The 26,702-nt window shown below is 39.4% G+C and overlaps 1 protein-coding gene across 2 annotated transcripts in view; it reads right to left on the reverse strand.

Annotated features, from left to right (window-relative positions):
- The window catches only part of DAAM1 (dishevelled associated activator of morphogenesis 1), a 165,280-nt gene that overhangs the window by 76,291 nt on the left and 62,287 nt on the right, over positions 1–26,702 (reverse strand). For both annotated transcript variants that reach the window (XM_041759978.1, XM_041759979.1), the window contains exons 2-3: positions 23,844–24,063; positions 4,612–4,701 (exon numbers count right to left, since the gene is read on the reverse strand). In XM_041759978.1, the coding sequence (XP_041615912.1) occupies positions 4,612–4,701; positions 23,844–24,026 (273 nt within the window). In that variant the 5' untranslated portion in view covers positions 24,027–24,063. The remainder of the gene's footprint in view (positions 1–4,611; positions 4,702–23,843; positions 24,064–26,702) is intronic.

Genomic DNA, 26,702 nt, shown 5'->3' on the forward strand with positions numbered 1-26,702 from the left:
GCGCTCCAGCTACTGTGCTTCCCTCATCTATTCTTTAGAGAAGTAGAGAGCAAAAGACAGCCCAATCTGATTTCTGATCACTTCTACTTGTACCACTGTCTTCAACCCCTTAGCACTTAGGAGTACAAATGCCAACTGAAATCCATTATCAGGTGAAAACTCAATGGCAGGAAACCAACCCAACTACTTGTTGAAAGGTCTAGAAATATAATTACTGAAATCTAGTTGCTGCCCTTCTATTGACTTCCTCTCTGAAATCTTGATAGCTAACAAAGTGAATACTTGAAAACCCAAAGCTCACTTTACTGTATGTTTAAACAATTATAGTAAAGAAAGGATACCTAGCTTCTCTTCCTTCTCAGGTCTTCCAGGTCTAGTGCCCAACCACTGCTTCGCATTAGGATACTGGGAACAACTAGAGGATAAACGTATCATCTCACCTCCTTGTTCTACAGCTTGTTTCTTTGACAATTGTTTAGAAAGCTGATGGTTCCTTTTGTCTTAATTCTACCACTTTAGCATATGTTCCTTTAAATGCAGGAGGGTCTCAGCTCTCAAGGAACTGAAAGAACTGTATCCTGATGACTGTACACAATAGAATTTTAATCTTTGTGTGTGTGTGTGGTGAAAGGAGAATTGCTTTTTGTGGAGAAGAGTGGGGAAGTGGTCCAATTAGGATATGCAAAGCAAATGAAGGGAGTGAATGAAAAGTATCAACTGAATTTTCAGCCACTTTTCCTAGATGTCTTCAGAATGTACCTAGCACCAGATCAGCACGTTGCACAAATCACAACTCCACTGCAGCCAGATTAGGTAAGATTCTTAAAGGATTTAATTAAACTACAGTCAAACACATACTCAGCAGCAAGAGTAAAAATTCACCTTCTCCACAGATGACCTGAAAAGATGCAGAAATGCAATATGAAGAATCCAAAGCCATTTACTTAAAACTTGGCTTTTGAGATCAGAAACAAAAGGAAAGAAAATGGTGCACTCATCAAATTCTGATCTTTGCCTCAAATACCTGATGACACTACAGCTAATAGTGCATAAACACCATTCATCTACTCTTTAAACTTGGAAGCTCAAGGACGGGGAGCAAGTATTTTTTGGATATGTATAAGGGATGGGAGAGTGACAAACTAGTGCAATTGCTCCTGTGAAGAACTACAATTAAAGATTTCTGCCAGTGCTGATAAGATCGCTGTCGCCATGATACAGTGTACACACCATTTTATTCTCTCTCCAAAGCCCTCTCTTACTTTTCCCAGGGTTTAAAAATCATGTTAACAATAAGCAAATACAGCATGGCCAGATGCCTTTCGTGGTCAGATGGTTCATTGTTTAAAAAGTTTCAGTTTAAAATCCAAAAGATTGTTAACAGATGCAGTTTCTGGCTAGAGACTGGGAAAAACCTCACTTAAACAAAAGAGTATGTTGTGATTGGAACGAAAAAGGGAATTACCTTTAAAGATAAGAACCACAAACATTTCCTATTTGAAAATACCTCCAGCTCCACCAACAGGACCTTTCTGTGGTCCTTTCACGAAAGTTTAAAAAATTTGACAGTGAATTGCTACATGACAAACCATGACTGACCAACCAGTCCAGTTGTTTTTTATAGATTTGTTTGGACTTTCAACAAGGCTGCAACATCCATCTCTTACTCTCCCCCGGATTACTCAATTAGGCAAACCTCCAATTAATTTCTTTCCAATTCTTTTAGCCCCAGAAATACTTTTGCTGCTCTCATTTTGGCTCTGGAAATGGGTTTTCAGCTTGAGATGTAGATAGAGGCAAGTGTGAGAAACAAGCACAGAGCTTGATAAGCAGACAGCTGCTGCCGGGACTCAAGTCACCATTGGGTGGAAAACAGCCGCTTGGCAGAGGAAGGCCTGGCCCCATCAACAGTTCCCAGTCTCATTTGCCTCCACAACTGCTGTGCACTTTTATACACAAAGTCTGCTTTTCACCAACTCATGTGTCTGTTTCTGTTGGCTTTCATGAGCCCTTACTCTATGGCTTCACTATGTGTGAGAATGTCTGTAATGCCTTGGGTTCTAATCTTGAGAGATAGAAAAACCTAAGAAGCCATGAGTGTGTAACTTTCCCTTGGCCTGAGAAAGGGATGTGGTTTGGCTTGCTGATGACAAGCCTGATTTGAAAAGGCTACCTAAGATATAGTCCAAGGAAAACAATGTGTTCTTAGGCATAAAGATGGCCACCATGTGCTCCATTTTGAGAATGCGCAACCTTCCCTTCATGCACTTCATTGCATGAAGTGAGATAAACATCATGCCCTTTTCACACTTAGGTTTTTGTTCTCTTATGCATTGTATTATTTCCCTATTACAGTACCCCAAAAGGTCAGTTTCCGACCAAACACATAGCAGACTTTTAACATTTTGAGAAGCTCTGATCAAGAAAATCCTTAATTTAGCAACATTATCATCCATTTTAAAGTGAGGCAGATCTATGACCCATGGGAATCCCTAGAGTTAAAATGGCTTTCCCACTCAGCCACGATTTGGCTGTCACATAAGGAGTCCAGGCTGAGGAACAAAGCTAGCGGGAAAACTGCATTTCCAAAGATCTGTGCAGTCTGGCCAGGTAATAGTAGGAAGGGCCCATCCGTCAAGAAATGGGATTCTGAGGCCAGTGGCCACATCCATATCTATCCTCCAACAAAAAGGCAACCTCACTGTGCGCACATGAGACAGGGTTTGTTAGGGGATTTGATAGGCCTGGAAACTGAAAAATGAGCAGCAGCTGCAAGTCCAAGGTCATTACTATCCTCCAGGGTTTGCCTTTTCTAATCTAAGGGACAGTAGTTTCCATGATTAACTTTCAATTGCTGTCAAGGGTGTAATAAAATCTGGGAAAGAAGAAAACTTTCCCCTCAGTAAGCTGCTCCCATTTTCCTGCCCTTTCCTTTCCTCCAGTGTATCGATTCTCAATCCTCACTTCATATTGTTTCCTAATTTTGAGAAAAAACTCAGCATTTGGATGAGCCAAAATAGGCAATGTCCTACGTACACACAGGCACTTGAAGATTTTTCCTGTTCAGTTCCAGGGGCTAAGTCTTTAAGATGGCCTCGTGAAAAGGTCCCTTGTTTTCAAAGAATATACAATATCATCACTTTCAGAACTGAACACTTCTTATTTTTAATTTACAATTCTTTCCCAGTGTGTAATATCTGTTTCCTGAGCCACGACAATCAGTTCAACAAAAGAGACACATGTACAAAAGGGAAAGAGGACATAGTCATTCACAAACACATTTTCCTGGTTACTATAGATTAGAAATCCTTAAGACTACAACTTGGTCTGACCTGGTAGCAACTCAGAAATCATAAGAGAAGTTACAGCTGGACACATCTCTCAGCAAAGGCCCCCAGAACCAAACCCCACACATAGTTTCATCAATTGTAAGTGCTCAGGGGGAAAACTAATCGTGCTTTACATTTTTCTAACAGTTCAACATAACACTAATGACAACTTAGTCATTCACTCATCATACACTTATTTCAATGTGTCTGATGCTGGAGTTACAAAGATGAGTTAAGGCATGATGCCTCACCCACAGAGGCACAAAGTGTGGCTAGAGAGGGACATGTGGAGGCTCACTACTACAGAGATGTTCCTGCAAAGTATGGCACGGCAACCATACAAGGCAGCAAAGAGGCAGTGGTGCTGAGACAGTCACGTGGGCAACTGGCCTCAAAATGCATGCTAGTCACATAAAAAAAGATTTCTCCGATCGAAACTGTGTCTTGAAAAGAAATTGGATTGCTACAGTTTATTCTTATTTCCTTGGAGGCAAGAGTGTCTACTGCTTTAGAGAGAGGTAACATTTCCCTGGGGTGCATAGCCTGCCCTTCCTGCTTATCCCATCTTGATTCAAGTTTCTATTGGAACAGAAGAAAAAATGGCAAAAGATGGCCAAGAACTTGATTAGTTTCACAGTTTTAAAGATGACAGAGGGAACTTTATTGCAGGAGATACAGTCCATGGGGTAATGCCTAGCACCATGAGTGCTGACATCCATTCTCCCTTCTCCAAAGGTAAGAGAACCAGAATAAAGACTGCTTTCCTTGCAGGTGAGGCCATGTAGCTAACAGTGAGATGTGAGGAGAGTTCAGGTGGACAACTCCCAGGACATGGCCCTACGAGGGGAGGTAGAGAAGTCTGTGCCTTCTTCCCCTTTCCTTAGTTTGGAATATGAAATGGCCAGAGAGATCCTTGGACCATGAAGACAAAGCCACACCTTAAAGGCGCTGAAATAGAAAGGTGCTAGCAGGTGGGAAAGGAGTACTGGGACCTAGAATACTACTCAATCTACCAAGATAACAACTTTTATGTAAAGGATAGAGGGAGAACTTTGATTTTTGCGTACGCCACTATTATTTTGGGTCTTAGCTGCATAGGATTAGAAATAATGGTTATAGGTGTGGGGGATATGGTGTTGGCACGGTGCCATGTGTAGCTACCAGGCCACAATCTGGTTTGTATGTTACAAAGAGTGGTCTGAATTTCGGTAGTGAAATGGGAGCAAAGGGCATGAAAAATGATAATTTTCCAGTTTAACCATAAACATAATGAATTTCTTACCTTTTTCTTGCTACAGTATATTTGCCATTTTTTCTCAGCTGGAAGTGCAAACATGGCTTCCCTGTGTTTGTCTGTCAGGTCAAGTTCATCCTGAGAAGAAAAATAGTAATTAGTATTTCATAGATTCAATGCCATTCCTATAGGAGAGGTTATCAGCACCAATTAGGGAAAAGGGGAAAAAAAAAGCGCCAACATACATTTCAGTGAACTTGGAAAAGATTGAGAAGGTAAGGTGTATGTTGCCACCACTAAGAAAGCATATATCCCTGGCATGGGGCTGAGCATGGCAATAAGAACAAGGCTCGCCCCACACTTATTGAAGGATGTGGTAAAGTGGGCTGAGCACAGACAGAAGGCCCTGAGCCAGTGTGTGCTTCTGTAAAGGGCCCAGGGAACATTAAAGACCATCAGAGCTCCAGTGCTTGGAAGGCTTACTCATACTACAGGGGCAGGATTGTGGGAGGAGGCTCCACAAACACTGAGTATCAGGCTGGACCTGAAGAACATGGACACGACGAGAGGAGGACAGCAACAGAAAGGCAGAGATTGCGAGAACAGACTAGGTGTGTTTGGGGGACAGTGACCGGCTTAGCTGAGGTACTGGAATTTATGCAAAGAGAATCATCACTTAAAAGGTTTGGGAGGTGGAGAGTGACCAGTTTGTGAAAAGTCTTAAATGTTAGAATAAAGGAGCTATTCTCTCGACCAAGGAGAGCAAATGAAGGTTATGAGCAAGCACATGGCATCTTCATTGCTGCAAACCCCACTAAGATTTATTCACCACTTTATGGGCCAAGCATTGTGTAGGCATTGTCTTGGTTCCCACAACAAACCTGAGTTCCACTCATTATTACATTCTTGTGTAGTAACAATGCCTGTTGTAATATAGCTGGGGGAAGTTGAAGTGGGAGTTTGGGTAAGTAGCTTGCTCCAGACCACACACCTGGTAAAGATGGGGCTGGTTTTCAGCCTGCAGCTGTCAAACTCCAGAACCCAGACTCAGCCTCTCAGATCAGTGTCTGGGAACATTAATTTTACAGTGGAGTGCAGCTTAGATTGGACACTAAGGGAAGGCAATCTACAAACACCCATAACTAATGAATAACAACAAGAGGATAATGAATATAAAGTGCTTAGAGAAAAGTTCTTGGCATTTTATAACTCAATCATCCCTGGTCTGTGTTACTGGTATTGAGCATCTGGTACATTTCTATTACTATAGGGAAAGTTATCTAGTTGAGGGTGCAGACGGTTGGGTGTAAGATAATAAAAAGATGCTGTAAAATAAGGCCCAATGAGGTTGAGATCCTGGTTATCCCTTCTGCCCTATTCTGTTAACACCTGTACCTCCCTCCAAGGCCCAGCCACTCAGGGCCTGATAAGGTGCAAGCTTCCTAGGGAAGTTCTTCATCTCATTAAGCCTCTACTTCCTCATCTCCAGGATGGACATATCATTTATTTTGCAAGGCTATTGTGAAGATTAGCAATGGACTAAGTATGGGGTAATGCTTGGCACAGGGCAGGTAGCTGGGTGGCCGCACTATTGTTATTTCTCTCGTCATTTAGACTTAAATCAGGTGATCTTTTAAGAGCAAGGTAAACAGTTAGGTCAATAAAATACACACACACCCACACACTATTACACTCTTACCACAAGAAACTAGTTAAGAATTTTAACAATGAACAATCAGGGAAGGAATGTAAAATATTTACAGAAAATTCTATTATGAGGGAACATGCTAAAAATATTAAGATTTTTGGCATGCAACTATTATATATGTGAATTGATTATTTTTCTTTCTTCCCTTTTTAATTTCCTATAAATCATACTTGCTCTCACCTATTGATGAATGAGGAAAATAATGTGACATCAATCACTTCCCAACAATTAGGGGGGTTTTTTTGTGGGGGGTGGTAGTTAGGTCAGTTATTCAAACACCTCAATAATATGGTGCTTAGTTTGGGAGAAAAGTTTGTGATTTGCAAGAGAAAACAGCATTACTCACGTTGCATCTTTTACTACACTACAGCAGTATGCTTTTGCTGAGCAGAGGTATAAAGAAACAGGTGAATCCTAAAACCTAGATATTCATAGCAAAGATTATTAATGTTATGATGTTTTACTGTTAGAGGTAGAAAAATGCTTCCACAGTTGAACTAGGACTTAGAAGCAGATGGTTTTATGCAATAAAAGAATTTCCATAAAGTAAAAATTAAAAATTGCTATAGGGTCGTTGGATATAATTTTGAATTACAGTAAGAAAACAGAGTAGGGGGTCCTGGGTGGCTCAGTCAGTTAAGCACTGGACTCTTGATTTTGGCTCAGGTCATGCATGATCTCAGGGCCTTGAGATCCAGCTCCACATTGGGCTCCACACTCAGCATGGAGCCTGCTTAAGATCCTCCCCCTCTCCCCTTGCAGCACCCCACTCCCCCAGCACATGTTCTTTCTTTCTCTCTCCCCACCATCCCTATCATATAAATAAAATAAATAAAATAAATAAATCTCTTTAAAATAATAAAAAAATGTAAAGAAAAAGAAAATGGGGAAAAAATAAAAGAATATTGGTAATAGTTAACAAGTATTGAGCACTTCCTGTGTGCTCAGCAGTACTATTTTATATGAATTAATTTATTTTCATAATAATCCGATAAAATGAGTGTTGTTATCCCATCTTCCAGGAAACTGAATCATAGAAAGATGAAGTACCTTGATCAAGGTAATAAAGCTAGTAAATGGTGGAGGAGAACTTGAGTCTAGGCTGTTTACGGAGCCCACACCCTTAACCACTATGCTGTCCATTCTATTGATCATTCAACAGGTAGGCAGAATCACAGCACAGATGCAAATATGAAACTGTATCCATCCGCCGCATTCACAGCCTACAGAGTGTCTATTAGCAGAAAGAAGAGGATATTGTTGTCAGGCATTCCTGAGTTCCAGGTCTGGCTTTCACAGGTTATGCAAACTTGCACAAGTGACTTAACCTCTGGACTTCAATTTCTTCACCTGAAAAATCTGATAGAATTCTCTCGAGGATTCATTCAGGCAACCAAAATTTTTTTTGGAGTGTTTATTAAATGCCAGGCATTGTGCTAGGTGCAAGGGACAAAAAAGTATCACAGAGCTCATATTCTTGAGAAATGAAATCTTGAGAAAGGAAATCAAATAATCACATGAACCAAGATACGATCACACAGGAAGCTGAGCTCTGACAGTCCATCTGTTGTGGAGAAAGGTAGGGCAGTGAAGGTTGTCCCAGGGAAGTGAAGCGAAAGCTGAGAAATGAATGGGAACTAAATAGGTAAAAAGCAGCACAGTGAACAGTAGCTTTGAAGGATACTATGACCTTTGATCTTTCTCATAAGAGCAACCTGAGGTCACTGGCAGATTCTAAGTAAGAATGACATAGATTAAATTAGATAATGGCTGGGAATGCCTTGGCACAAGGCCCAGAGTGTAATAGACACCCCCCCCCCCCGCTCCATTCCAAAAGTATCTCTGCTCTGACTCATTTCATTTTAATAATATGGCTGAATCAAGCATGCAAGACTCTAAGAGACTATCACAGCTTTAGCGATCAATCAGCACTTACTCGCTGTCCTACCCATTCCAGGACCATGGCCAGACATTATAAAGAATACAAAGATGAATAACAGACCTTGATTTTATGGAATTTAAGAATTTAGTTAGGAAGACAAGATGATAGCTTTAGTGATTCCTTTTCTTTTCAGGATAGGTCCAAAATTCCTTAGCAGGTAGGTAGAGGCACTTTGTGATATGCTTGCTAACTTATTCCCTTTCCTCTTCTTCCGCCACCACCGCCACCACCACCACCACCACCACCACCAGCCACCTTTTGGCACTTCTAATCACAGTTACCTACTTCTGAAACTTTTGCACACACTGTTCCCCTTTTTTCAGAGAGCCCTTCCCACCGCACCTAAGGATCAGTCCTATTCATCAAAGCTTTGACAAGGTGTCACCTAGTCCCCTTCAGATAGCCTTTCCTGGAGTGAGCAGCTCCCCTATTCTCACCTCTCTTACAGCATTTATCACATTGCTACTGTCATGTTACTGGGATGTCTAACGCCTATCCTGGACTCATTCCCAGAGGGAAGAAACTAAATTTGTTCTATTATCTTTGCCATTAATTGACTAACTATTGTTCTGAAACAATACCTGACATAGCTGGACTGCCGCCCCCCCCCCCAAAAAAAAAGTAAGGGGAGGGAAGGTGGAGAAGCTGGGAGGAAGAAAAAGAGGGAGGAAGGGAGGGGATTATTGTAGGAACTAGTAATCATTAGTGTATTTGGAATATTAACACCCCTCCCCCTTTTCTGGTCAGTACAATGTACATACAGTGTAACATATGATCTTAAGAATACAATTTTCCGTTTGGCAAGGGTATACACTGAAGTGGTTGTAGCACTCTACATTTGAAGAAACTGACTGTATCATCTTATTCTCCATTAGCAATATATGGCAGTCCACGTTACTCCACCTATTCACTAAAAATTGGTGCTATGTCTTTTTAATTTTAACCATCTAGTTTAAGCAAAGAGTTATTTCAATGTAGTTTTAGTTTGCATTTCCCTGATAACTGATGCTGAATATAACCACTTCATGTGGTCACTCCCATGTGTTCTTTTGTGAACTATCCAAGCCCAATTTTATTGAGTTAAAAACATTACATATTTTGGAAACAGCTCCTTTGTCCTAGGTATATAGAGACTATTTCTCCTAGCCTACAGATTGCCTTTTTATTTTGTTAATCTATTTTGATCACTGGGTGTTTTAATTTTAATAATGTCTAATTTGTTAATCTTTTCTTCTAGAGTTAGTGCTTTTTGTCTTCTCTGAGGGATCTTTGCAACTTGCAGGTTAAGAAGTATTGTACGGTTTCTCATGAACATTGTCTAGTTTTACTTTTAGCTCCTATGTTTGAACCTTACTGCATATCTCATAGACCTGACTCATGGGGTTCCTCTTTAAATATAAAATTGCTGGATGGCTTTTGCCTTCTCTCTTTACCACCTACTTGCACTCATTCAGACACATTGCTGGACAAGGAGGAGAATAAAATCACAGTTGACAGAGGAGGAAAAAGAACGTAATACAAACTAACTTGAAAATCACCTTAATATATTAGGTTCTTCAAGTTCTGATATTACTTCAAAGTAATATTACAGATTACAGATATTTTTCTTTTCTTTTTTTTTTTTATGTATGATAGTCACACAGAGAGAGAGAGAGAGAGGCAGAGACACAGGCAGAGGGAGTAGCAGGCTCCATGCACCGGGAGCCCGACGTGGGATTCGATCCCGGGTCTCCAGGATCGCGCCCTGGGCCAAAGGCAGGCGCTAAACCGCTGCGCCACCCAGGGATCCCCAGATTTTTCATTTTGATACTTAATTCAAATATTGAAAAAGGCCACCATGGAAAACAAAACAGGATCACTATATGATTATTACATGAGATTTTTAGAAAAACTACATCTATGGGCAGAAAGCAGATTAATAGTTGTCTGGGGCTAGAGGCAGGCAGAGACGACTGCAAAAATGCACAAGGTGGTAGAAATGTTCTGGAGGAGGGCTGTGGCAACTGCTGCACAGTTGCACACATTTACTAAAACTCACTGAACTGTACACTTACAATAGGTGATTCTATAGCAAGTAAATTACATCTCAAAAAGCTGCTAAGGAAAAAGAATCAAGCTTGATTGTTGGAGCCCCAACGAAAACAAAAAATTCAGAGTAGAGATAACCTTGTGTACTCCATAAGGAAAGAAATTTCTGATTGAACATTAGATAAACCAAAAAGTTTAGAAGAGAAACTGACTTGAAAAAAAATGTAAAGAAAAGGAAAAATGTGGGCCCCTTTAAGATAAGTAGTGTGCTCTGGGAACTGTTAAAATTTCAGATACAACTTTTGTTTGAAACCAAAGATCACTTCTATGAAATACCCCTTCCTTGAAAATTAGATAGATTCTATTAATATGAATTCCACTTAGACTAAGAGATAGTATTTCCCCTAATTTAACATATCATATACTTTAATACCAAAGTAACATGATACATTAAATTAAATGATAAATCCTCAAGAACCTTTTCAGTGTTTTTGGTTTTGTTTTTCATTTTTCCCTACTGGTGGTGCTACAGAAGAGTACTGGCTCCTCTGTACCTCTGTGAATTAATAAGCAAGTTTTCCACAAAGGTTAACAAATGTAACGAGCTTAACCCCAGGAAGCATCCTGGATGCTCCTAGATCACCTTACTTTTTGTTTTGTTTTATAATCATGCTAAGTCAGATATTGTTTTGGGGACTGGCAATTAATGCCAAGACAAGCAAAACAAACTTAGTTCCTACTCCTATACCCTAGACTTGGGTGGCCCAGCTCCTTTCCCTGGCCACAGAATTTTCTTTCATATTATTCTTTGTTGGACAGAGTTTTAAGTTAATTAAAGGAAAATAATTTAGTCAGTAATAAAAGGAGAAACATTCGCACCAATTCCTCTCCCCTTAGAGTTCAAGCTTCTTGAAAACTAAAACCAGCAAACAAATCCTATAGGCTTTTCCTCTTAGAGAAGATATTATGTTTTTAATATCTTTATAAAATGTGTATTTGATACAGTATCTTGGAGAAAAGGAATAAATTATATAGTTTTTATTAAGAAGAAAGGATCTCTGAGGGAAGCCCAGCTGTGGGAACTAAAGTTCTAGGCTTCAATCTCTAACAAAGTATATTATTAAGACCTACTTCTAAAAGTTTCTGTACAAAGAAATCTCACCGGTCCTATACTCCATAGTAATCAGGCAGCGCTATATAGAAATCTACATAAATCATGAAACAATTGGCACAGTATAATAAATATAAGGAAATGGATTGATTTGCTAGATAAAGCAAGGGAAGGAATTTTGAAAAAAATATACAATAAAGGTCTTGAATAAGTTGAAAGAGCTCTTTTCAGAGATTTAGCTACATTGAAAAACAGAGTTATTTATAAAGCTTCTAAAACAGTATTGAAAGCATTTATTCTTTGAAAACCCACCAAATCAATAGATTTCAGTGAGCCAGCAAGTAAGTTTCCAGATAACAAGAAACCGCTAATAAAGGAATTCTGGATTTCTATTTCTAATGAGTTAAGCTAACTCTTTACATACATACTAATATAGATTCATGCAGAGGTAGAAGGATATGCAATTAATGCTGAGGGGAAGGGAGAATTTAAAAAATGAGAAGCTAAGATAGGTCCCAGGGGTCACCCTCCCAATTAACTTACTATTTTGTGTGTTTCATTTTTGCTTTTAGTGGTCCTTGACCAGGTAACCAGCCATCTGATTCAATGTACAGACCTCACAGAACTTCTAACCATATTATTACTCAGATAAAAGCTAACCTTCCTCCTTCAAATTACAAACTTCAGGTATTTGCCCACAGGATGGAGGCCCAATTCAGCCACTCTACCCCCACCCACCAAAGATTTCCCCACATGCCTGTAGGCAGCAATCCTTAGGTTCACCTCACTTATGCCCTATGTTAGCCTTTTCTGGATTTAACCTTCTGTCATTAACCCTTTCTTTCTATCCCATAATTCAACACTACTGACTGAAATAAGTCAGACGCTTAGAGGGACAAGTCACTAGGCCTTAAGTCATATGACATAGCGATAAGTACAATATCATGGGGGAAAAAGCCAAATTACACTTTTTACAAATGTAGACAGAAAATGTACTAGTAGACTGAGACATTTCATCGAATTTGCAAACATCTAGAGGCACCTGGGGGGCTCAGTCGGTTAGGCATCTGCCTTTGGCTCACCTGGGAAGAAGCCCCATGTCAGGCTCCCTGCTCAGCAGGGAGTCTGCTTCTCCCTCTCAGTCTGCCCCTGCTTGCACACTCACTCACTCTAAAATAAATAAAATCTTAAAAAAAAATGTATAAACATATATCACCACCAAACAAAAGGCCATCACATCCATAAGTCACAGGTTGCCACTTCAGCTCTTCAAATTTAACCACAGAGAAACAGTCTTTTACTTTCACAGTAGTGATTTGAAATTTGAAGGTAAAATTCCATATTTATCCATTTAAATAGAAGTACATTCAGTGACTTATTACCTGTTCCTAACCAGTTGGGAAAATATAAATGGAAAACAACTGAGCGCTTTAAATCCCAAGATAGGTGTGTACACACAAGAGAACAAACCTTGAAGGTTTTCAGCCAGTAAGATTTCTGCCAACATTCTTAGTCATTACACGAAATACCACAATATGATTCACCACTACCTACACAGTAATGTTCTCTGTGTCTAATAAGCATGTTTTCATTTGATATATAAAAATAAGTGAGACCCCACAAGCAAAAACTGACTAATAGAAATAACTTTTAGTTTTTAACTACCGGTGGTTAAGTGTTTTATGCTATTTCCCTTCCTTTCATTAACAGTCGGCAACGCAAACTATAACCAGGTTTGCTAGACAAATTCTGCGGCTAAACCCATAGGCTTTTTATTTAGCTTCTTTGTGTTATTTCAACCAGAAACTCATTAGAGCAACTTTAACTTTTAATTAGTATACATCACCAGCAGTGTCTCAGAAATTTAAAATAAATAACTGTTCTAAATATACGTGAAACTCCTAATATTCATCCAGTCACCTAAATATCCAGTCTTAACATCTATGATTTGGTACAACTTCTGTTGACAAGGCTTAACTGAGAGAATTTCTAAGCAGTGTTTCCCTAATTGAATGAATGGAGGGATTTTGTCTCCTGGGAGAAAGAACCAATGTAAAGTGATGGGCGTAGAAAGGCACCCAAAGGCCTTGTGGGCAACTGTGAAAACAAGTTCCCCTTCCCTCAATGACACCTGTGCTGCTCTTGCCAGACCAGGCCCTTCCCACACCTGCTCAGCATTCTCTTGAGAGACTTTTTGGCAGCCCAGCTGACACTTAAGTTTTATCTGGGTCAAAAGATATTTTAGCACAATAGGTCTCTTCCCACATTGCCGCTATTTATTTTATCATGTCATATATAGTAGAGAGACTGTTAAGGACAGAAAATAATTCTCAAACATTATCAATCTTATCCTCTCAATCTGCCACCCCCAATGCCAGACACTTTGGTGCTCCCATATGAAGACTATGACTAAAGAGAATGGTAACAGGTAGATGGAGGTGGGGGGGCAGAAGGGTATAGGGATCAGCCCAAATTCATCACTTCTACTTCAAGAATAATTCAGAATACATATGCAAGGGATCCCTGGGTGGCGCAGCGGTTTAGCGCCTGCCTTTGGCCCAGGGCGCGATTCTGGAGACCCGGGATCGAATCCCACGTCGGGCTCCCGGTGCATGGAGCCTGCTTCTCCCTCTGCCTGTGTCTCTGCCCCTCTCTCTCTTTCTCTCTCTCTCTCTCTGTGTGTGACTATCATAAATAAATAAAAATTAAAAAAAAATACATATGCAACTGCTGGAGGATTCAGCAGTCATTAATTCATGCACATATACATACAAACATGCATTCAAATAGTTACTGAGCATTTCACGTATTAACCTTTAGTAATTACTCATCCAAGCTACATACATTTACTGAGCACCCACTCTGGGCCACACCCTACTCTAACCCCTGGGGTTCCTGAGAATGAAAAAGCCCGAGTACAATGCCTGTTTGTCATTCTGCTCTCTGAAAATCCAAAGTGTCTATCCATAGGTAGATTTAACATAATGAGTGTTCATATGGGAATAAACTCAAACCATCTGATTGTTCAAAGGTGGTAAAAGACTTGATGACTTTTTCTTCTACATCTAAGAAATGCCCATCTTTCCTGAAAACAACTTGTACATACATTCTAAGTGAGCTTTTAGTCATTTGGTTTAGTTCTTAACTATTCCAATGTGTAATGAATAAACAGCAGTTGTAGGAGGTTTCCAGTGGATTCATTTAAAATTGGACAAGAGGGAAAAAATTGCTATATTTATTTATATTTTTAGGGATCTTACTTTCAAAAAAAATAGAGAGATATGGTTCTTCACGCATAAACCAAAAAATCATAACTACAAAATGTAACTGGTACTGAGCTCCTACAACACACATTAAGAAAAAGTCTGAAATTCCTGAGTAATTCTGGGTATTGTAGATGGGGGAGGGGAGGATTCCAAGTATAGCAGATCAAGATTATTGAGGACAGTTAGAACTGAAATACACCATCCACATATTGGGCATTTACCCCCCACAGGTCATGTGACATATGTTTTATGTGAGCAAATGATGTTTAGATGATTCCCAACGCATCAATATATATTCTCATGTGCAGTTATTTATACAAACTACCAGATTGTTCTAGCCATTACTGAAACTTATTTCCAAAATTACACTTGAAAGCTTACTAAACCACATGACTTATGGAGATGAAATTATTTTCCCAGTCTTTTAAAACCTGAATTGATTTATATGGGGACATGTAGAGAGCTGGCAAGTCAGTACAGTATGTTGACTTTGTGTGATCTGCACATGGTAGCCTGAGGATTAAATAATCAGATTTTAAATTGTTGTCAAAAGCTAGCTAAGTAGGTATATACTGCTCAGTCTCTTTAGAATTTGTAGTAATGAAAATCATCAAGGCCAAGGAGATTCATAACCATTTTCTAACATCATTAATTCTGAGATGGTTTTGCAGCTATTTATATTAAATTTATATTAAAATTTAAAAGTTTTCATGTTTCTCTCTACACTCCCTCCTCCCATTTCAGTTTCTGTAATCTAAATTAGAAGCACCCAGAAATAAATGTATTGATTTATAACAAAGTATCTAACATGGAGTCAAGAATCTATACTTAACAGCCTATAGAAAAGGACATTTGGAATGATCTTGGCAAGATAAAATATAAATTTGGTACTAGAAGGAATAAAATGGTTTTGTGGTTTTACCTTAAGCTTTATTGGACTTGTTTAGTAAATCAGAAGACAGGTTGACCATCTTACGGTCTTTAAGCAGACAGGGCCTCCAACCAGTATAGAGAAATGTAGACTGTTCGTGGGATGAAGATATACTGCGAACCCACTTTGATTCTTAGAAGTAATGTAATGTTCTGTCCAGAAGTACAACAGATATACGCAAGCAAAACCACCTATATTAACACCACCTTGTATCACAAATCATCAGTTGTTCTGAGGGCCAGAATAATTTGTTTATAAAGTTCTGGGTTTGGGATCATCTTTAAATTGACCGTATATTGGCAGCAGTTTTTATCTTCTACATAGGAATGTTAGCACCGAACACATTTAAGCCCATATCTACATTCCCACTTCCCTCTGTGATGTATTGCATATTTTCACACTGTTCTGAACATTTTTCTATAAATTCATCAAGTTGATATATCCAAAAATGCCACAGTCAGAAGACGTACTCAATCTTTTTTTCATTATCAACTAATCATCATGTCCATTAGCTAAACAGAATTTTCTCTTTGATCTTTATAGGTTTGTCGAATGAAAAGAATTTTAACCTCATGGAAACAGTAATCTTTTTTTTTTTAAGATTCTACTTATTTATTCATGAGAGACACAGAGAGAGGCAAAGACATAGGCAGAGGGAGAAGCCGGTTCTCTGTGAGCCTGAGGAGGGACTCAATTCCAGGACCCCAGAATACAACCTGAGCCAAAAGGCAGATGTTCAACCACTGAGCCACCCAGGTGCCCCAAAACAGAACAATCTTAATATCAATTATTTCACTGGGTTCTGATTTTTGGCTTGCAGACAACTGAACACTTTGAGACTATTCCAAACATTTCTTTAAAGCCTTTATAGTCTGATTTCCTCTGCTTAACTACTGAGCAATCCTTTAGACTCTAAGGAACAATATATTAAAACTCTTGACTCCTTACAACCAGTTTTTTTTCCCTTCAATCAGGTTAAAATGAAATGGTCTTGCTACTCAATTTTTGCATCTTTTTTTGGAGACAGGGAACTGAATAGCTCCTGTAAGAAACTATTCTTAGTCCTGGCCTTAGTGTGAAAGCCAAGTTTTAAAAACAAAGAGATAAAAAGTGCTGAAACTTGTCATCAATTCTAGTGATAATGGAAGAATTTTTATTTAAAAGACCTTAAGATAGTCCTAGTAATAAAAGAACTTATGTTGGCAGCCTGAGAAGATGGGTAACAATTCACACAGCTAGGAAAAGAACAAAACTTGTACACTGGTAAATTCATAAGACAAATTTGGACTCCTGTAGCGCCTTTCATACCAAAGTGACTTCAGAATATACTGAAAAATGAAAAGATTACTGATGTAGATTCCCAAGTGAACTCACTTGGCACAGCTTACCTTGACCGTGAATTCATCTGACTCTGTTACATCAACTACAGTCTCTCATTCCTGCTATCTTCGTTTCTCCAATTTTATGCTGGTTACTAATGTCCTCAGTAATTAGTAAAAATAAAACTCACTTATCATAAGTAATTATAGTTTGAGGATATAAATCTTCCCATCAACCTATCCATCATTACCACCTTCCCTGTTAAGATTTAATTTTCATTGACAATCTTCAATAGTATAAATGGTAGCTTTGTGATTGTTAATGAATTTTTTGTTTTGTTTTGTTTTGTTTTTTGTTAATGAATTTTTTAAATAAGTTTCTTTAAAATAGTTTACATTGCCTGGAAGGTACAGCATTCTATATTATCCTAAAACATTAGATCCACTGGCCAAATAAATGAAGATAAAGCAGTGGATTCAAAAGAAAACAGATTAACCAGAAAAGTGTAAAATGTAATTGGTCATATTTCAGATTTAGGAAAACTTGCGTCCATGATGTATATTTCCAATTAGCCATAAATTCATATCCATATTAGAAATGAAAGCTTTTCTCTATTACATCTATTAAATAAATTGATTCCAAATACACACAACAAATGTGTGTTCTAGAGGAGTGGAGATTTGGTGCTAAGCACATCAAAACCACAACCAGGTTACAAACCTGGTTTCTGACCTAAAATCTCAGCTGGGTGAAGCAGCTGGACATATTGCATGTTTTACAAGGCAAGGGAGCTGAGGGAACCCATTAGGAGATACCAATTGTAATATCACTGTTGCTGTGGAATATTCTGTAGGGAATCCTTAGCCTTCCAATTTCTGGTGTATGCAGGAGTCTGTGCACTGGTTGGAAGAACAGAAGGGGGTGCTCCTCATAATCTTCTCTTTCCTTTTCATTTCAAAATTAAAGTACCCTGAGGAAGTATATGCTGTAGCAAGAAAGTATCTCACCTCATCAATTGGACTCAAGTGAAAACATACTCAGAATCTATTCGAGAAGACATGACACCTTTTGCTAAACTTATCAACACCTCACAGAGACTGCAAAGAGCAATGTCTATGTTTGTATAGGTAATCAATGAATATTCCACTGTACTTTCGAATATTTGGTTCGCTGAGAAAACCTATAAGGAAGGACACCTTCCTTTCATTCAAATAAGATTCTAAGATGTATAACTAAATCAATAATACACCATCCCCATCCCCTTTTCTCAAAGCCCCAGTCCTCTCAGCCTATTTCATGTTCCATCTATATTGAGCTTTCTGTTCCTTGAGCCTTCCATGCTTTCTCTCAACTCCCAGCCTTCTACACATCCTGCTCTCACAGCCTATAACACTCCTCTCTCCTCTTTGCCTGGATATCCCTATTTGATTTATACTTCCTACATTAAATGAAACTTGCTCCACCAAGCCTTCCAACACCCTTCCATACTAGGTTAAGAATCTGTGGGGTTTGGAAGTAGGTGTCAGCAAATAGCAAGCTTGGGATTAATGGACAGTTAAGCTAAGGACCCAAGCAAAAATGGAAATCAAAATACCTACTTTTTTACACATGGAAGTGGAGTCGGAGAACCCAACTTTCACCTGCAGACAAGTGGCCTTGCTGAGTTTCAATGCTGAATTAGACACTTACCCACCAGCTGGAAGACTGCGGAACTCCCCAAGGGGGCTCACTCCCAGGAAATTTATAGCACCAAGGGTCACAAAATGTGTTTCCAGAAAGCAAGTGGATTTGTAGAGAAATCGAGAAAGAAAGGACTAAGCTATGCAATTCCCAAGAGGAGCTGGAAGAGAAGCTAGGAGTTACTGGGCAAGAGAGCTAAGGTTATACACATGGAACCTGTGAGTGGGACTCCCTCCCTCGTGAAAAAGGAGGACTGAACATTCTTCTTCAATAATATATACTACTGGAGGAGCTCTCATAATCCTCAGGCACACTGGATAAGATTACGTATTTAATTGCCTGTTTCCCCCACTAGGCCTTCAGCACCACAGATTAATGAAGAACCATGACTGCTTTGCTTACCAGTTACTTCAGCGCATAGAGCAGGTACTTATCACACACATACACCCAAAAAATACTGACCAATTAATGACACATTCTTCTGTTCACCCCAAAGGAAATCTTCTAACATTGAGATGAAAAAGTTACTTGAATAAGGAGAACTTATAGAGTTATAATGCCTAGGAGTCTTCAAATAGGTTGGCAAAAATAATCTAAGAACTTTAAAAGGCTGTAGAAAGACCATAGCTAAATCTTATTTGATGCGAATAGTGTTGAGTCTCAGATTGGTTATGCTTAGAATTTGTGGCTAAAGCAAAAGACAAAGCAGAAAAAATGGGGCAAAAAAGTGGGAGAAGTAATACAGAAAAAAAAAAGGATTCATGCTTGAAAGACATAAAATACATAGTTAGCAGAGATTACACAAACCCTTAACTGAATATTTTTTAAAGTATATCAAATCAGTTAAAAATTGTTAGCATAGGGATCCCTGGGTGGCGCAGCGGTTTGGCGCCTGCCTTTGGCCCAGGGCGCGATCCCGGAGACCCAGGATCGAATCCCACGTCGGGCTCCCGGTGCATGGAGCCTGCTTCTCCCTCTGCCTGTGTCTCTGCCTCTCTCTCTCTCTCTGTGACTATAATAAATAATAAATAAAAAAATTTAAAAAATTAAAAAAAAAATTGTTAGCATAGAGACTATTTCTATTTGACAAGTCACAAAAATAGTTTAAAAATTTCCAAATTACATATCCTCAGTTCTCCAGGAGCTACTGAACAGCTTTAAAATCAGCAGGTTAATCTGTAAGAGGTAATAACAACGTTGGCAAAGATGGGGTCAAACTGGAACAGTCAGTTTGGAAAACAGTCTGGCAATTCCTCAAAAGGTAAATATTATGTTACCATAGGGCCCAGAAATTTCACTCTTAGGTCTGTACCCTGAGAACTGAAAATATATTTTCATACAAAAACTTATATATGAATATAGTTTACAGCATTATTCATAATAGCTGAAGACTGGCAAAAACCCAAACATCCATCAATGATGAATGGATAAACAAAATATGGTATGTTCCTACAGTGAAGTATTATCCAACCGTGAAAGGAAATGAAGTACTGACATACAACATGGATAAACTCAAAAGATTATGCTGAGTGAAAGAAGCCAGTCACAAAGGGCCACGTATAATATGATTCCATTTCTATGAAATGCCCAGAATAGGCAAATTCACAGAAACAGAAGTAGATTAGAGGTAGCCAGGGGATGGTTGAATTGGGGAGAAATGAGACTTAACAGTTAATAGGTAAGGGAGTCATGAAACCATTCTAAAATTTATTGTGATTATTACTGCACAACTTGTGAATATACTAAAAGCTACTGAGTTATATACTGTAAATAGGTGAATTATATAGTCTGTAAATTAGAACTCAATAAAGCTGTTTTTGAAAGAAAAGACAAGCAGGGTTTTGGACTGGGATCTCCAGGAACCAATACATCCTGAAACTGGAAGGAGTCTGATTCCACTGCCTGTGGGCAGGTGCTCCTCGCTAACCACCTTCTTTACAGATCCTCACAGCTGACCTCCCATTCAGGTTTGCTTTATTTATGAGATGAAAAGGCTGCAGTAAGCAATTCTGCAAGCAACCTACTGAGTACCACTCTTAAAGTGGGAGGCCATTGTGTCATCAGAAAAGGCAAAGGAAACCAGCTTACAACAACCGGCTATGATAAGATGCTTTCCGACAGATAGAGGTAAAATGCCCTGCAAGTTAGGACTCACTCTGGCTCACTCACAGCAAGCAGATTATCTTTCAAGAAAAGGAAAAACCTGGGATATCTGCTTAGGGTGTTGTGCTCAGGAAATACCTGAATTACTTTCCATTCCTCTCATTGCATTAGGATGTAGGGTATAAAGCATTTAATAGGCACTAGGCTTTTTAAAGAAGTCATCTTCTTTACAGCAACCCTATCGGAGTGATGGTATTATCCCCATTTTATAGGCAAGGCAATAAACTTAAATTCCAACCTGTGGTGAAGGAAGTCACCACAGGTTGCAGAGTGATCTGAAGCCACAGGCCATGCCTCTTCATCTGACTCTCCTCTTCCCCACGTGGCCTCCCTTTCCTGTGCATAGGCAGAGGCAGAACTTCTTCTGTGAACACTCAAGAGAACCCAGAACAGAAATTTCTAGTGGCTTTGAACCCACCTCTCTTACCCCAGGACACCCCTGGCCATTGGATGGATTTGTGGTCTAAGTCCCCGAAGTCAGAAATAGACAGAAATCCATCCGTCACTCACCAGGACAGATACAAACCTCAACATAATTTGTTTTCCAATGGTTTCAGCTTAAAGTCCTGGTTTGGCATTGGCTTTTTAACAACTAACAGCTGTAGGCAATTTTCACACAGAATAAAGACATCAATAAGGCAGAGAATGGAATTTTCTCCCTTATGAATACAGAACAATGAGCCGTCTTCAAGATGAACATGGAGCTGCCACCACACAGGCTCTCTGGCTTAGGTCTCATTTTGAGAGTCTGATAGAATACAATTAAAAAGACAGTGGAAAAAAAATTTTAAAAAGCCAGTGAATATGGATGCTTTGAGTGTACTAGGCTCTGCCCACCAGCTCCACTACCACCAAGAAGTCCTTCATCTATCAACAACATCTATCTCCTTAGGTTGACTTTTGGTTTTAATATACTTTAAGTGGGAAATAAAACCAAGCCTGTGAATACATCATTTTTGCCCTTCTTGATAGCCATCATGGTAGATGATTCAGTGCCTGTCCCTGGAAGAGGGCTATGTGTCCTCCCTCCTCCTCCCCATCCCCACCTCCCATGACCTCAGGATTGGCCATGCAATTTGTGGTGCCAGCTCTACAGAAGGATGATCTATCCTTACCCTATGAACTCAGGAGTAGCCTTGTAACTTTTATTGGCCAAAGAAATGGGGGCAGAAGTGACATTTCTAAGCATGAGGTTAGAGCCTGCTAGCAGTTCACCATGTCTCTACTCCCTCTTTCCTCAGGCCTGGGTCTTGGATGAAAGATGGTGAGGAATAGAACCACAGTAGCCCCACAGTGGACACGCAGCACTAGCAAGTGATAAGCTACAGCAGTTTGTAACCACTAAGGCTTTGCTATCACGGAATGAACTAGGTTAAGATGCCTGAGACAGCCATTAACACTGATCCCCTCACTTCTTGTCTCACCTTCAATTGTTCCTCACAGCTTACCTCCTCCAGAAAGTCTTCCCTGACCACCTCCTCATCACTACGTCCTACACTCCACAACACATCTACCCACAATCGCTGCAGAGGTAGGTTGTGCTTCTTCCTTTAGTGGTGTTATAAACCTGTATGGGTCTCCTTTTGCTACTGAAACTATCAGCTATTTAGGAGCAGGTTCTAGTTTTCCATGTTGAGCCTCCTGATTAACACCTAGAACAGAGTCCCTGCATGCAGGGGCAGGAGAGGAAAGAGATTCTTTAAACATTGAAAGTATCCATCAACATCATAAAATACAAATATGCTGCCAAGAGCCCAACCAATTCTAGTTGGTAATAGGCCCATTAATCAACTCAGGAGACCAGAACTCAAATATCAGCTCCATAGTATTCTCTCATGGGCTTATGTCACACAATAAGCTTATGAGTACATTTTGGCCTAGAAGAGCTGAGTGACCCACTCCGTTCAGATATTAGCCCTGGAGGGCAGTAACAAAGCCTTCGTTACTTTGTTGACTCAAGAGTCATGCAAAATGATTGCACTCTCTAATATCTGTTGAATGATATAAATGGTCTGATTAGAACTAACTCCATTAAAAAATGACAATGGTGATAAAGGGAGGATGGAGTACTCATATTACATTTATTGAGCACCTAATAAGGGCCAGGCATTGGGCCATTCCCACTATTTATTATTCATAGATATTACATCAAATCAGGAAGAGGCATTATTTTTTTTTCTCACTTTCCAGAAAACAGGCTTATTTGCTTTTTCCATACTTACACAGATAAGTCAGAACAGTAATTTGAACCAAGGTCTTCCTAATCCCCATGCCAGTACCCCTTAAAGTATGCCATAATATCCCCTAAAACAGAATGGAAAGAAACACTACCTCAGAAGTGTTTCAAGCAGAAAGTACACAGGGAAAGGCTAAGCTACAGAGAGCATTTACATCTTTTGATGAATGGATCCTATACCAGATATATCTTTTTTTTTTATTATTGGAGTTCAATTTACCAACATATAGCATAACACCCAGTGCTCATCCCATCAAGTGCCCCCCTCAGTGCCCATCCCATCAAGTGCCCCCCTCAGTGCCCGTCATCCAATCACCCCAGATATATCTCTCACTTCAGTATAGTGCATTCTAAAATATGATAGGATCTACAAAAAGTTTCCCACAACAGTTATTACTGCAATCCTGTCATTAGGCTATATAATTATACTGTACTTAAATAATAATGTCTTTCATCAAAGGACCCAGGACAGGAGGAGGAGTATGACTAATTTTTAAAAAGACATGAATACTATACACTGAGAATAGGGGTGGAGAAAGCATTAGGGAATTGTGGAAGGTGTGAAGCAGATGACGGAATTATTTATGCACACAATATAGACTCCGACTGGGATGGAGAGGAATAGAGCAACTTAGGATGTAGTTCTGCCACATATTTGAAGACCTAAAGCTCTAAATCCCTATACTTTAAAGCAAAGCCCTTTGATGTAGTAATGCTGCCCTCTTCTTTCTCTTCCTTCAGAGAGCACCTCTCAGTGCTCACAGTTGGGGTGCCAACATAAAGGGGTCATTTCACTGAAGAAGGGCAAGCCCATGGCTAACCAAACCAAATCAAGCACATCCTCTCCTCTTCCTGCTGGCTCCCACACACCTCAGGAAGGAAGGTGGGGACTCACCACGAGTTCACTGAACATGAGGTCCAGCTCCTCCACAGGGGGCATGGGTAATGCTGGCTCCATGGTCTGAAGAGCAAAGTTGCTATCATTTCGCAGCCGATAGGTGATTTCTGGGTGATCATTATTTCGGAAACAGCAAAAGATGAATGAAATCCCCCGTCCACCTCTCTTCCTTGGGGCCATGGCTGAATTCTGTTCTATTTCTTGAAGTAACTAAACTCTGTAAAAAAGAGGACATGATACAGTTTAAGGTGAAAAAATGGATAAAACTTTTGTTTTAAGTCAGACCAATTCAAGAAAGAAACCTCTGTATTGGAAGCAGTTAATATACCCCTGTAGGGCACAAACAGGACAACTCTAAGAGGATTTGGAGCCCATTTGGGCAAAGAGCACATCCTTCTATTCACTTGTTGAATGTTTCCTGTGACCAACTGCTGAGCAAACAGTATATTCCTACCTCTCCATGCCACAGTGTATGTCCCAATCACATTGGTCATTCTTTGCCTAGCACATGCTCTTTCTTGCCAACCCATCTTGTTCTTTAACTCCCCTGCAAGAATGACCATCTTTTCCTTACTCGCTAGGAATCTAGGATCTCTTACCCTTTAAAGTTTGATATCAATTGCTTCTTTTTAACCTTCCCAAAATAGAATTAATGATATGTATGCTAAGGCATATCTATCCATTCCAGTTCATATCACATCCTAAGTTTCTTAAGAGAAATACCCTCCTGTTAGACCATGATTAACTCCAAGTCAAGGGAAGGAACTGTACATCAAGCAACTTGTTGGCACTCATGTCCTGCACAGTGCCAAGAAAGAAGGAGGCATTCAGTTACTGTTTATTATGTTGAATAATTTAAATTCATAACAAAGGAAGAGTGACTTCACATGAGCTAGAAGAGTCAGAGATTTTCCAACAAAAAGATCAAATGAGTTCACCAATAGGGAGATGGTTATATTTCACATAATAGAACACTGCACTCATTTTAAAAAAAGGCATCTGTATATATAGATATGGAAACATGTTCAAGATGCTGTATGATATATATATTCTACAAGATTACATGTTTAAAAGAATGTATATATGTACTTATGAATATATGTAAGAAAGAGCTAATAGCAGTAGCCTCTAAAACAAAAATAGGGGATTGGAGAACTATTCCTTTTCATTTTACACCCTTTTGAATTTGAATTTTCACCACAAAAATACATTTTTAATGATTATTTGGTTTTTTAAAAACTACAGTTATATGTATTGCCTTGGGAAAATTCCCAAGTTACACTGTCAGATGAAAAAAACAAAGAACGATGTGTACAACATGATGCCATATGGCTTTTTATTTTTTAACTTTTTAATTTTTATTTATTTATTTGAGATGGAGACAAAACAGAAGCAGTGGGGAGAGGGAGAAGCAGACTCCCTGCTCAGCAGGGAGCCCAACATGGGGCTCCATCCCAGGACCCTGAGATCATGACCTGAGCCAAAGGCAGATGCTTAACCAACTGAGCCATCCAGGTGCCCTAATATGACTTTTTAAAAACAATCTCATGCAATGATACAAACTCTGGTCAAAGTTTTCACAAATAATTATGATTTACAAATGCTTCTAGAGTCAAGATCTCTACTCACTCAAGGGATAATGGTCTCTGGAAGCTGGCAACTAGAAGTCTTTGGGATGGGAAAGGGAAGGAAATGTAAAGAGCAAAGTGTCCCTCATGTAGCCCTACTTGATGATCCAACTGGCTCTGGAATAAAGACTTAGCTGAGACATCCAATATCTCAATCTGTTGAAGCATGCATCTCCTGGCCGAAAGTGTACTTGTGCAAGGTCATAGGAGACAATATGCAGTACCTGGGGTTCCTCTGGTAAATGTGTGTTAACACCTATTTTATACCAGGCACTATAAGCACCTAAAGATACATAAATGAAATGGGTCACTAGGAGCTTATAATCTGGTGGGAGAGAACAGTGTACCAAAGAAGTATAACAAAGGTAATATGGCATATCATACCAGTAAGTGCTATGTAATCAAGCAGAAAGTACACAGGGAAGAATCTAGAAATGGTCCCTGACAGATGAGTGGAGCTTTGATAGACTATGGAAAGCAGAGCATTTTGGCAGAGGGAACAGTGTAAGCAAAGGCACAAGATGGGAAGAGGCATGGAGTATATAGGGAGTGAGTGGTGTTGTGACACAGGTTGTGCTATCTAACACCATCTTTCCACTGCAAAGCCCGGGGCTCTCATCTTCCCCATCAAAACCCACCAAAGTCTCCCTGATACCAATCTAATTGGCTTTCAGTGCTCCATCAAATCCAATCCAACTCAACTTCTGACTTTTCTATTTCCTTAAAAGTATCTTCCACTTTAGCCAACAGACCATTTCCTATGTCCCATAAACATCCTGCACTCCTCTTATCTTCCATCCAAGTGGTCTGCTCATTCCTTCTGCCTTTATCTTTGTCAGTATGCTCTCCATCCTGACAGTACCAATTCGGACAACCCTCAGTATGGTGAGCCCAGCCCATCCACTGCTGGTGATAAGAGAAATTTGGTTCAACATTTCTGAAGGGCTATTTTTCAAAGCCTTGAAATAGTCATACTGTTGACCTACTATTTCTAATTCTAGAAATATATCCCAATGAAATATTCAGAGATACTATCAAAGATGTTGTCACAAAAATTTTCAAAGTGTTAGCTATAGTAACAAATAAAAAAGGGCAAAAATAAGTGGTAGTAATAGAGGACTATGCGGAAAGGGTAATCATGGTACAACTAAATGACAGACCATCAAGTAGTCATCTGTAAAAGAATATTTAATGACATGTTATTTTTTATGATATGTAAAATAAAAAA

This window comes from Vulpes lagopus, chromosome 6 (assembly GCF_018345385.1).
Source record: "Vulpes lagopus strain Blue_001 chromosome 6, ASM1834538v1, whole genome shotgun sequence".
Taxonomy (NCBI): domain Eukaryota; kingdom Metazoa; phylum Chordata; class Mammalia; order Carnivora; family Canidae; genus Vulpes; species Vulpes lagopus.